The following is a 12868-nucleotide window of genomic DNA, read 5'->3' as shown; positions in this document are numbered from 1 at the left end:
AGATCTTAATATTACGGATTGCGAAAAAGATTTAGGAGTTCTGGTTAGCAGTAATCTGAAACCAAGACAACAGTGCATAAGTGTTCGCAATAAAGCTAATAGAATCCTTGGCTTCATATCAAGAAGCATAAATAATAGGAGTCCTCAGGTTGTTCTTCAACTCTATACATCCTTGGTTAGGCCTCATTTAGATTATGCTGCACAGTTTTGGTCACCTTATTACAGAATGGATATAAATTCTCTGGAAAATGTACAAAGGAGGATGACAAAGTTGATCCCATGTATCAGAAACCTTCCCTATGAGGATAGACTGAGGGCCCTGAATCTGCACTCTCTAGAAAGACGTAGAATTAGGGGGGATATGATTGAGGTGTATAAATGGAAGACAGGAATAAATAAAGGGGATGTAAATAGTGTGCTGAAAATATCTAGCCTAGACAGGACTCGCAGCAATGGTTTTAAGTTGGAAAAATTCAGATTCAGGAAGGATATAGGAAAGTACTGGTTTGGTAATAGAGTTGTGGATGAGTGGAACAAACTCCCAAGTACCGTTATAGAGGCCAGAACGTTATGTAGCTTTAAAAATAGGTTGGATAAATACATGAGTGGATGTGGGTGGGTGTGAGTTAGACCTGATAGCTTGTGCTACCAGGTCGGTTGCCGTGTTCCTCCCTTAAGTCAATGTGACCTGACCTGACTAGGTTGGGTGCATTGGCTTAAGCCGGTAGGAGACTTGGACCTGCCTCGCATGGGCCAGTAGGCCTTCTGCAGTGTTCCTTCGTTCTTATGTTCTTATGTTCTTATGTGTAAATATCATTGAGACCGCTAACTTCATGAGAACATAATTCCATAAGTTTTCCATCAAATTTCATACTTTTGGTGTCATTATGATCGGGAAAAGATTATCTATCTTTTCATAAGAAAAAATAATTTTTTTTTTTTTTTTTTTTTTTTTTTTTTTTTTTTTTTTTTCTTTTTTTTTTTTTTTTTTTTTTGAAATTTGGGGGACCCTGAGAACAAGTCTCTGAGAGGGCCTGTGGACCCTGAAAAGGTTAATATATTTATAGATGGGGTTGTAAAAGAAAGTAAGTGCTAGGGTGTTGGGGAGAGGAGTGGGATTAAATTATGGGGAATCAAGTACAAAATGGGAGTTGACACAGTTATTTTTTGTTGATGATACGTACTGTGCTTATGGGAGACCCTAAAGAAAAGTTGCAAAGGTTAGTAGATGAATTTGGGAGGGTGTGTAAAGGTAGAAAGTGAACATAGATCAGTAAGGTGATGAGGGTATGAAATGATTTAGATAAAGAAAAAATGGATATCTCATTGGAGAGAGGGAGTATGGAAGAAGTGAATGTTTTCAGATATTTGGGAGTTGACTTGTCAGTGGATGAGGTTAACCATAGAATTGATAAAGGAAAAGAGGTGAGTGGCACATTGAGGTGTCTGTGGAGACAAAAAAGTTATTTATGGAGGCAAAGAAGGTAATATATGAAAGTATAGTGGTACCAACACTCTTTTATGGGTGTGAAGCTTGGGTTGTAAATGCTGCAGCTAGGAGGCGGTTGGAAGCAGTGGAGATGTCCTATCTAAGGGCAATGTGTGGTGTAAATATTATGCAGAGAATTCAGAGTGTGGAAATTAGGAGGTGTGGAGTTAATAAAAGTATTAGTCAGAGGGGTTGTTGAGGTGGGTTGGTCATTTAGAGAGAATGGATCAAAGTAGAATGGCTTGGAGAACACATAAATCTGTAGGGAAAGGAAGGAGGGGTAGGGGTTGTCCTTGAAAAAGTTGGAGGGAAGGGGTAAATTAGGGGCTTGGACTTCCAGCAAGCATGTGTGAGCATGTTAGATAGGAGTAAATGGAGACAAATGGTTTTTGGGACTTGACGATCTGTTGGAGTGTGAGCAGGGTAATATTTAGTGAAGGGATTCACGAAAACTGGTTATTATAGATTTAGCCAAACTTGAGTCCTGGAAATGGGAAGTACAATGCCTGCACTTTAAAGGAGGGGTCTGGGATATTGACAGTTTGGAGGGACTTCTCAACTGTCGTATCTGAGCCTGTACAAACACACTGATTATGCATGAGTGAGGTGAAAGTGTTGAATGATGATGAAAGTATTTTCTTTTTGGGGATTTTCTTTCTTTTTGGGTCACCCTGCCTCTGTGGGAGACAACCAACTTGTTGAAAAAAAATATATATATAATTTTGTTCTCCTCACTGAATTTTGTATTTTTCTTAGTTTTTCATTGTATTTTGTTCTTTTGTGCTTAGTACTTTGATTTCTTTAGAAAACATTGTGATACATATGGAAAGACTTGTAAATGTTTTAGGGGCTTTCTTGATGGTGGTGAAGGGCTCTTGATTCAAGGAACCAAAGCTACCCTCCCTATTTTCATTAGTGCTTTGATTTCTTTAGAAAACATTGTGATACATATAGAAAGATTTGTAAGTGTTTTAGGGGCTTTCTTGATGGTGGTGAAGGGCTCTTGATTCAAGGAACCAAAGCTACCCTCCCTATTTTCAGATCAGACCTGATTACTTTTTTTCATCCAGGAGATGTATCATCTCTGTGGGGTTTAGCATATCTTCATAAATAAATAATTAGACTAATAGAACAATTATTTACAGGTGTGGATTGTGAGGCATGCACACTGACTTGCCCAGAGAGTATCCCACTTCTTCCTCCCAACCAGACCACTCTGGGTGCACTCCGATCACTCCTGTTGAACCGTCCCAAGTTGACTGAAATGGCTTCAGATAATTTCTTATTTCTCAAGTAATTATTTTGACTAATTTTGTTTTTGTATTGTCTTCATTTTAGAAAAGTGTTGGTACCACTATACTCTCATACATTCCCCTTTATGCCTCCGTGGATAACATTCTGTCTCAACAGATGCTTCATTGCACTACTTACTTCTTTTCCCTCGTCAGTTCTATGGTTCACCTCTTCTTTCATAGACCCATCTGCTGATAAGTCCACTCCCAAATTTGTGATCACATTCACTTCCTACATACTTCCAGCTTCCAATCTGATACCCAGTCTTTCTGCACCTAAATTGTTTGTTACCCTCATCACCTTGCTCTTTCCTGTGTTCACTTTTAATTACTTTCTTTTACATACTCTCCCAAATTCATCCACCAACTTTTGCAAATTCTCTTTAGAATTAACCAAAAGCACAGCGTCATGGTCATAAATCAACTGTGACTCCATTTTAATCCCAGACCTCTTCCCAGTCCTAGGTAGGTTTTTTAGACAGCAACCACCCACGGTGGTACTACCGTCCTGTTAAATAAGTGTGAAACGGAAGCCTATACAGTAATGCCCTGCTTTACGACGTTCCGCTATTATGGACATTGCAAATTATGGCCAAAATTCACTATACGGCTCCCTCCACCTGACTTTCTAATACCGTCACCACCCCACCTGGTTTGTTTACATTCTCCATGAGCACCCTCGTCTCGCCATTATGTCTGGAAACTTTACAGAATTTTAAGGGTTTTAAAGTTATTTCATGTTTTATATATCTTTCATTCTTCTCTCAGCGCACCGAGGCAGGGTGGCCCAAAAGGAAAAACAAAAGTTTTCCCTTTTAAATTTAGTAAAATATACAGGAGAAGGGGTTACTAGCCCTTTGCTCCTGGCATTTTAGTTGCCTCTTACAACATGCATGGCTTATGGAAGAAGAATTCTGTTCCACTTTCCCATGGAAATAAGCAGAATTAAACAAGAACTAGAACTAGTAAGAAAAATAGAAGAAAACCCAGATGGGTGTGTGTATATTTGCTTGTACATGCATGTGTAGTGTGACCTAAATGTAAGTAGAGGTAACAAGACGTACCTGAAATCTTGCATGTTTCTGTGATGGAAAAAAAGACACCAGCAATCCTACCATCATGTAAAACAATTACAGGCTTCTGTTTTGCATTCACTTGCCAGGATGGTAGTATCTCCCTGGGTGGTTGCTGTCTACCAACCTCCTACTTAGAGTTTTATATCTACTGTGATAATTATACTCATATATACCTGTACCTAAATAAACGTATACACTGTGCTGGCGTGTAGGTACACATTAAAATCACTAAGAGAGTCTTATTAGTCTTGAGGATGCCATATTAACAATGATAATAATTATTATTATTTTTTTTTTATCACACTGGCCGATTCCCACCAAGGCAGGGTGGCCCGAAAAAGAAAAACTTTCATCATCATTCACTCCATCACTGTCTTGCCAGAAGGGTGCTTTACACTACAGTTTTTAAACTGCAACATTAACACCCCTCCTTCAGAGTGTAGGCACTGTACTTCCCATCTCCAGGACTCAAGTCCGGCCTGCCGGTTTCCCTGAACCCCTTCATAAATGTTACTTTGCTCACACTCCAACAGCACGTCAAGTATTAAAAACCATTTGTCTCCATTCACTCCTATCAAACACGCTCACACATGCCTGCTGGAAGTCCAAGCCCCTCGCACACAAAACCTCCTTTACTCCCTCCCTCCAACCGCCCTACAGACTGATACACTCTTGAAGTCACTCTGTTTCGCTCCATTCTCTCTACATGTCCGAACCACCTCAACAACCCTTCCTCAGCCCTCTGGACAACAGTTTTGTGATAATAATAATATGCAATAATAATCACTCTAAGCCACATTAAATGTCATATATTATGTTAATATAAACATTTTCATTAATCCATCTATGATATTTTTTCAAAACTATTTTATAAACACATTACATAACATATAAACATGACAGATACACCCCACAGTAGAATAAGTTAATATAAATACGAGATGTTACGTGTATGAATCAAAACCAGATGCGTTTGTCTGCTTGTTTACATGACTCTGCATCTCCTCTCATTACTCGTTCTCTCTCTTTTATTCGTTTCACCTCATTTACTCGCCTCTCGCCCTTCATTAAGACTACAAATGTTTTAAGGTAAGTAATGAGTGTACTGTATATGCATTTTATTGCTCTGGAGTGCTTTAAATGTCAAAGTATAGTATGTGTGGGTGGGTGTCCTGGCTGGCTACCATACCTCCAACACCTGACTTCCTACAAATAAATGCTACTCGCCTCTCACCCTACATTAAGACTACAAATATTTTAAGGTAAGTAATGAATGTACTGTACAGTAGACCATTATATTACATGGTAGTTATGATCCTGAAAACGCCGTGTTAGGTAAATCCGTGTTAGATTAACTGAAGAACTTATGGGAAGCATAAGGCTACATTCCTGGGAGACCCAACAAAGCCAAACAACTTTTTTTAGACCTCCAGATCCTACAAAAATAAAAGTGAATGTGTAATTGTAGTTCATTGTCGTGATGTTTTATGTTGTTTTTACTGCTTAAGACTACAAATGTAACAGAAATAATAGTATTTCTTGCCATAAATTGTGGGTGCTGGTGTTTGTTGATTGTGGAGAGTTATGCTGTGGCCCTACTGGGCTGAGGTGGATGGTAGATGTTGTGGTACCGAAGTCGATGATTGTACTGGAGTGTGCATAAATTCTGTAATGGATTTCTGTTCTATTTTACCCCGCAGTACATTATGTAACTGACGGTAAGGCATTGGCTGCTCAGGACACTGTTTCAGGGTCCTCTTCAGTGAAAAAAGTCTAACTTTAAGTCAAGTCAAAAGTCAGTCAAAAGTCAAATCTCAAGTTAAGTTAAAGTCAGTTATTCATCACACATACTCATATATTTACCTCATTTTTTTTGATTGCACAGTGTGACACTTCATTACAGCCACAGGCTATCTCTTGTCTAATACAGTGATACCTCTCACATCCAAACTATATGGGCTGAGACTGGTTCGGAAACACAGTTTCTGGATATGTGAGGGATAAAAAATGCACATCTGTACCATCATATCATCATTGGTGATGGCGTTGTAGGTTTAAAAAACTAGTCTAACGTTGTTGGCAGTGGGACCAGACACACTGGGCTCAAATAACAGCCTCCCAGATTTCACGGACCACAGGACCATAACTTTTCAAATGGGCTGTGGACAGTGGATGCTCCAAATACTCCAGAAGTGTTTTGACACCTGCCCTTGCTGCTGAAGTTTTTGGTCTTGGGGGCATTGGGTCAGTCATTGTTGTCACTTTCAGAATGTTCCGGGTTTAACACTGATTCTGCAGTCTCTGCATCCGTCAGAGACTGCACACCAGGGTCGTCTTCATCACACACTATCCAGTCCTGCACATCGTCTCCTGTAGTTTTTACCCTAGCCTTGAGTAACTGGCAATGGAAATCTTTCGCCTTGAATCCATCAAAATCAATAACTGGATCAATCCCGTGAAGGAGCCGATTCCAGCCATTGGCAGGGGTAGATGGTGGGACATTATTCCAGGCCTGGGCAAGGTTATGAAAGATGGCATGCAGGTTGTATGTTTTAAGGTTGTCCAGGGTCAAAACTCCCACATCTCGGCCTTTTTCGTCACTTACCACCATCATGTCCTCCATATATAGCCTTGATAATAATTTTAGAATTTTGCCCTTTCTTAGGGCCTGTTCGGAAATTGGTGAGGTTCAGATAATAGCAGGCTGGATATGCGGGGTATCACTGTATCTCATATTTTCTTTGTTAACTCTAAGACTTAAACACTTATACCTTTTCTTGACACTTTCAGCAACACTGGTATGCCTACTGGGTGCCATGATTCCTTGACAGATACAAGATACGGTAATTAAAAGATCAAAACACAATTCACAAACACAGCTAGCTCCTAAGAATGGAACTGAACACATATTCACGAAGGCTAGGATGGTGGTGGCGGGAGTGTCAGGGGTGGCAGGGGATAGCAGGAGGTCTTCCCCGCAGACCCACAACAAGGTGGCAGCTTGAGTTGGGGAATTTTTTTCTGCGTCTGCAAATGGAACCATGTAAAGTTAATTTTACAAAGTATGTATTACCTGGAGTTTACCTGGAGAGAGTTAAGGGGGTCAACGACCCCGCGGCCCGGTCTGTGACCAGGCCTCATGGTGGATCAGGGCCTGATCAACCAGGCTGTTACTGCTGGCTGCACGCAATCCAACGTACGAGCCACAGCCAGGCTGGCCAGGTACCGACTTTAGGTGCTTGTCCAGTGCCTGCTTGAAGACAGCCAGGGGTCTATTGGTAATCCCCCTTATGTATGCTGGGAGGCAGTTGAACAGTCTTGGGCCCCTGACACTTATTGTGTTCTCTTAACGTGCTAGTGACACCCCTGCTTTTCATTGGGGGGATGTTGCATCGTCTGCCGAGTCTTTTGCATTCTTAGAGAGTGATTTTTGTGTGCAGGTTTGGTACTAGTCCCTCTAGGATTTTCAAGGTGTATATAATCATGTATCTTTCCCGCCTGTGTTCCAGGGAGTACAGGTTCAGGAACTTCAAGCACTCCCAGTAATTGCCACAATTTTTCAATAGTGCAATAACCAAAATGTGGCAAGTAAATCCGTGTAATATAATGATCCACTGTATGTGCACTTTATTTCTCTGGAGCACTAATCCTTAAACTGTCCAAACATAGATCTATGTTCTTAACGTTAGCACTCCAAACGTAGATCAATGTTTAATTTTCCTGCCTCCAAATTTGGTACGATCTGGCCTGAGATGTCTGGTCACTATAGAATGGGTCTTAGCACTAGGTGTGTGCAGTATTAAAAAAAATCTGGAATCAGTTAGTACCTTGTGGGAGCACCAGTTCAATTGAGCAGCAGCTAGAGCAAATAGTGTGGCAAACACCAGGGATTTGCTGATGCCATGTCGTATTAACACTCCTTTCTTTTAAGAGGAATGGGTATTGAAAACATTCAAAACAAGGGAGATAATGCCGATGGTGACAATCTTCAAATCTCTAGTGCTCCCTCACTTAGAATATTGCTCAGTGCTAATGGCCCCATTCAAAGCAGGAGAAATATCGGAGCTCGAACAAATACAGAGATCGTTTACGGCTCACATTGAGCCAGTAAAGCACCTAAACTACTGGGAATGCCTTCATGTCTTGAACATGTACTCATTGGAGTGGAGGAGGAGAGATACAGTGGACCCCCGCATAACGATTACCTCCGAATGTGACCAATTATGTAAGTGTATTTATGTAAGTGCGTTTGTACGTGTATGTTTGGGGGTCTGAAATGGACTAATCTACTTCACAATATTTCTTATGGGAACAAATTCGGTCAGTACTGGCACCTGAACATACTTCTGGAGTGAAGAAATATCGTTAACCGGGGGTCCACTGTATATGATAATATATACCTGGAAAGTACTTGAGGGCCTGGTCCCAAATCTGCACACTGCCATAACAATGTACTGGAGTGAGAGATATGGGAGGAAGTGCAAAATAAACCCAGTGAGGAGCAGGGGTGCAGTGGGGACAATAAGGGAACACTGTATCGACATCCGGGATCTCAGACTATTCAACATCTTACCAGAAAATATCAGAAACACGGCTGGAACAAGCGTAGAAGCCTTCAAGAGAAAACTAGACAAGTATTTTCACCAGGTGCCAGATCAACCAGGCTGTGATGGATATGTGGGGCAGCAGGCCACCAGCAGCAACAACCTGGTTGACCAGGCAAGCACCAGACGAGCCTGGCCCATGGTCAAGCTAGAGAGTAGATAAAATCTCGAAACTCTTCAAAGGCAAAGGTAAGGAAAGGCATCATTCACAAGAGCATAATTTCATCAATTTTTCATCAAATTTCATACTTTTTGCTTTATTACCTTCAGAAAAAGATTCTCTAACATTTCATAAGAATAAATGACAATTTTTTTTTTTTTTTTTTTTTTTTTTTTTAAATTCTTGGACCCTGGCTGTCACTCTTGAGATTTGGCCTCTGGACCCTCAAAGAGTTATGGGTTAAATGTTGTAGTATATTACATGTGGGTGGGTGGCCTGGCTGGCTACCATACCTCCAACACCTGACTTCCTACAAATAAATACTACTCACCCCTCACCCTACATTAAGACTACAAATATTTTAAGGTAAGTAATGAGTGTACTTTGTGTGTATTTTACTTTTTATTGTTTTTAATGCCTAGTTCTATTGCTAACTTAATATATGTTGGTGTAAACTTATATGGCATTTATAAGTGGAGAAATGGAGTTCTGCTTTCTGGCTACGTCTGCTCTCCAGCGGTAGCCTGGAACTTAACCTGCCATATAAGTGGAGCCCTACTGTATATGTATTTCTTTTTTAATCACTGACTCTCTCTCCCAACAAGGTACAAGGGCTCAGAAAAAAATTATTCATCATTACTGACTCAATAGCTGTTTTGCCAAAAGTTTGCAGACATGACAGTTGGAATGACCCTCTGAACTGCATCATCCCCACCTCTCCTTCAGAGTGTAGACACTGTACTTCTGTTCTCTTATTCACTGACATGGGTTTTACTGATATGCAGAATTGCTGCTGAATGAGTGATGATGAATGTTGCCTTCATTGTGCCACCCTATCTTGGCAGTAAATGACCATTGTGATTTACAAAAATAGTGGTGTGTGTTTTTGCAGATTGTAATCATACATGATTGCCCTCATCCATCTTGGTCTTTAATGAAGTATCGTATTTTCAGTGCAACCCGAGATGAATTGGTAAGGCTAGGATTACATCCAAAGTCAAGCATGCTGCGACGTTGTGGGCTGTCAGGCATGCCTTCTGTGAGTTCTTACCTTGAATTTGTTTGGTTATATAGCTATTAATATACAGTAATATAATGTGCTGCTAATTATACCCTTAGTGAATTATTACATATGATGACCTCCAAGCACTACTTAATTCTCAAAATGTCAGTATGTCTCTCATTACTCTCACTGAAACCTGGCTAAAACATGATGTTACACACCTGGCTACATGGCCATACACAATTGTAGGCCAGATCAATTAGGAGGTGGAATGGCTATATACTACTCTGATGAACTAGAGTGTATAAATTCTACTTGCACAAGGGATGAATATGGTGAATATACATTTGCTAAATTTAAATCCAAAGACCTTACAAAACCTCTAACAGTAGGAGCAATTTATAGAGTTCCTCACTCCAATATTTACTCTTTTAGTGAAAAACAAAGAAACGTAATAACTAGCACAGATGTGAACAGACACCACCTAATACTTACAGGGGACTTCAACATAAATCTCATCCATGACCATGACCCCACAGGTGACTGAATTCACAAACACTATGAACAGCTGCTTACTTCTACCAACAATAACAAAACCTACAAGAATCGCCAAAACAAATGCTCATTACTAGACCATATCTGGACAAACACTATATCCCCATTAAAAGCATGCATAATCACAGATAACACCACTGACCACTAACTCATCTTTCTCTTAACCTACTTGTGTAAATTGCTTCAGGACACAACTAAGATCACCTTCTGACTACATGATGAGTCATCTGTTAATAACTTTATTTTAACATAGTGACATTGGCAAAACAAGCCAGCAGACAACTTTGATAGTGATGAATGTGTTAATATTTTTTTTACAAAAAAGCCCCAAAACCTCTATAACATGCATTGCCCAATAAAAACTAAGCAGATCACAGCAGAGACTAAACAGCCCCTGGCTTACAAACAGCATTCTCATTTTTTTTTTTTTTTTAACAAGTTGGCCGTCTCCCACCGAGGCAGGGTGACCCAAAAAAGAAAGAAAATCCCCAAAAAGAAAATACTTTCATCATCATTCAACACTTTCACCACACTCACACATTATCACTGCTTTTGCAGAGGTGCTCAGAATACAACAGCTTAGAAGCATATACGTATAAAGATACACAACATATCCCTCCAAACTGCCAATATCCCAAACCCCTCCTTTAAAGTGCAGGCATTGTACTTCCCATTTCCAGGACTCAAGTCCGACTATATGAACATAACCGGTTTCCCTGAATCCCTTCACTAAATATTACTCTGCTCACACTCCAACAGATCATCAGGTCCCAAGTATCATTCGCCTCCATTCACTCCTATCTAACACGCTCATGCACGCTTGCTGGAAGTCCAAGCCCCTAGCCCACAAAACCTCCTTTACCCCCTCTTTCCAACCCTTTCGAGGACGACCCCTACCCCTCCTTCCTTCCCCTATAGATTTATATGCTTTCCATGTCATTCTAGTTTGATCCATTCTCTCTAAATGACCAAACCACCTCAACAACCCCTCTTCTGCCCTCTGACTAATGCTTTTATTAACTCCACACCTCCTAATTTCCACACTCCGAATTTTCTGCATAATATTTACACCACACATTGCCCTTAGACAGGGCATCTCCACTGCCTCCAACCGTCTCCTCGCTGCTGCATTTACCACCCAAGCTTCACATCCATATAAGAGTGTTGGTACTACTATACTTTCATACATTCCCTTCTTTGCCTCCATAGATAACGTTTTTTGACTCCAGATATACCTCAACGCACCACTCACCTTTTTTCCCTCATCAATTCTATGATTAACCTCATCCTTCATAAATCCATTCGCCGACACGTCAACTCCCAAGTATCTGAAAACATTCACTTCTTCCATACTCCTCCTCCCCAATTTGATATCCAATTTTTCTTTATCTAAATCATTTGATACCCTCATCACCTTACTCTTTTCTATGTTCACTTTCAACTTTCTAACTTTACACACATTCTCAAATCTATTGATAAAAAACATCTATATGAAAAACAGTACAGAATGGGTCTAATAACAAATGATCTTACAAGACGTTACTCGTCAGTACTAACCAATATAATGAGGTCCAAAAAACTATTATGAAAACAGATTTCATGACATAAAAGGTGATATGAAAAAGACCTGGAAAACCTTATCTGAAATTCTAGGATCTAAAAAGTTGTCATAAAACGGAATGATTAACTTAACTAAACCAGAAGACCTTCCCCTTCAGCCAGCCAATACTGCCAACAAACTTAATGTCTTTTTCTCTACTGTAGGACCAAATCTAGCAAGTAAAATCCCATGTTCAAACATTCAACCAAAAGACTACCTCACTGGCAACTACCCAAATACTCTATTTTTAGCCCTAACAAACCCTACTGAAATCTCGCTTATCATCAAAACACTAAAGAACACGGCAGAAAACCTAAATAACTTACCACCACTCATGTATAAGAAAGTTTCTCATGTATTGTCACCAGTTATTGCAACTCTTTTTAACCCCTTGACTGTCGCAACCCCAAATCCTGAGGTGTCTCTTGGTGTCCCAAAAATTAAAAAAAAAAATTTTTTTTCCTATGAAATGATAGAGAATCTTTTCATGATGGTAATGACACCAAAAGAACGAAATTTGATTGAAAACTGACGGAGTTATGCTCTCAGATTGAAAACTGATGGAGTTATGCTCTCACGAAGTTAGCGACCTCGGCGATATTTACGAATCTGTGATTTCGCCCACTTTGAGCCCTATTTTCGGCTAATTCCATTGTTCCAGTCGACCAAACTCATAGCTAATTCTTTAGAATTCTCTTCTTTCTATCGAGTGAGTAAAAGAAACTTCCCATTTACCAATTTCAACTATCCAATAACATGGTCAGAATTTGCAATTTGGCCAATTTCACGAAAATTAGACAATATGACAATTTCAAAATAGGGTCCAGAATGAGCAATGCAAACATTCCTGGCTCTAAAATAACATTTTCTTTGTTCATCAGTCATGTCTTCAGGCCCCTCTGATATTACTCTTGCTTTCTATTTTGAATTTTTATTCAAACAAAAAATAGAAGATTTACTGTTATGCAGACTACTGCAATATTGTAATAATTGTATAAATAATGTCAACCCATTCATGACTGCATATTAGAGTGGCTAGTTGGACATTTATTGGACAATGACATCATTTGTTTACTTTTGAACATCGGC

The 12868-nt window shown here is 39.8% G+C and overlaps 1 protein-coding gene across 5 annotated transcripts in view; it reads left to right on the top strand.

Moving 5' to 3' along the window:
• LOC128698717 (uncharacterized) overlaps positions 1-12868 on the top strand; it is a 300712-nt gene that overhangs the window by 231953 nt on the left and 55891 nt on the right. For all 5 annotated transcript variants that reach the window (XM_070097720.1, XM_070097721.1, XM_070097719.1 and 2 more), the window contains exons 17-18: positions 2635-2782; positions 9576-9660. In XM_070097720.1, coding sequence (XP_069953821.1) covers positions 2635-2782; positions 9576-9660 — 233 coding nt within the window. The remainder of the gene's footprint in view (positions 1-2634; positions 2783-9575; positions 9661-12868) is intronic.

This window comes from Cherax quadricarinatus, chromosome 59 (assembly GCF_038502225.1).
Source record: "Cherax quadricarinatus isolate ZL_2023a chromosome 59, ASM3850222v1, whole genome shotgun sequence".
Classification (NCBI taxonomy): Eukaryota; Metazoa; Arthropoda; class Malacostraca; order Decapoda; family Parastacidae; genus Cherax; species Cherax quadricarinatus.
The sequence above is the reverse complement of the archived record's forward strand: the minus strand, read 5'-3'. Positions and strand labels throughout refer to the sequence as shown.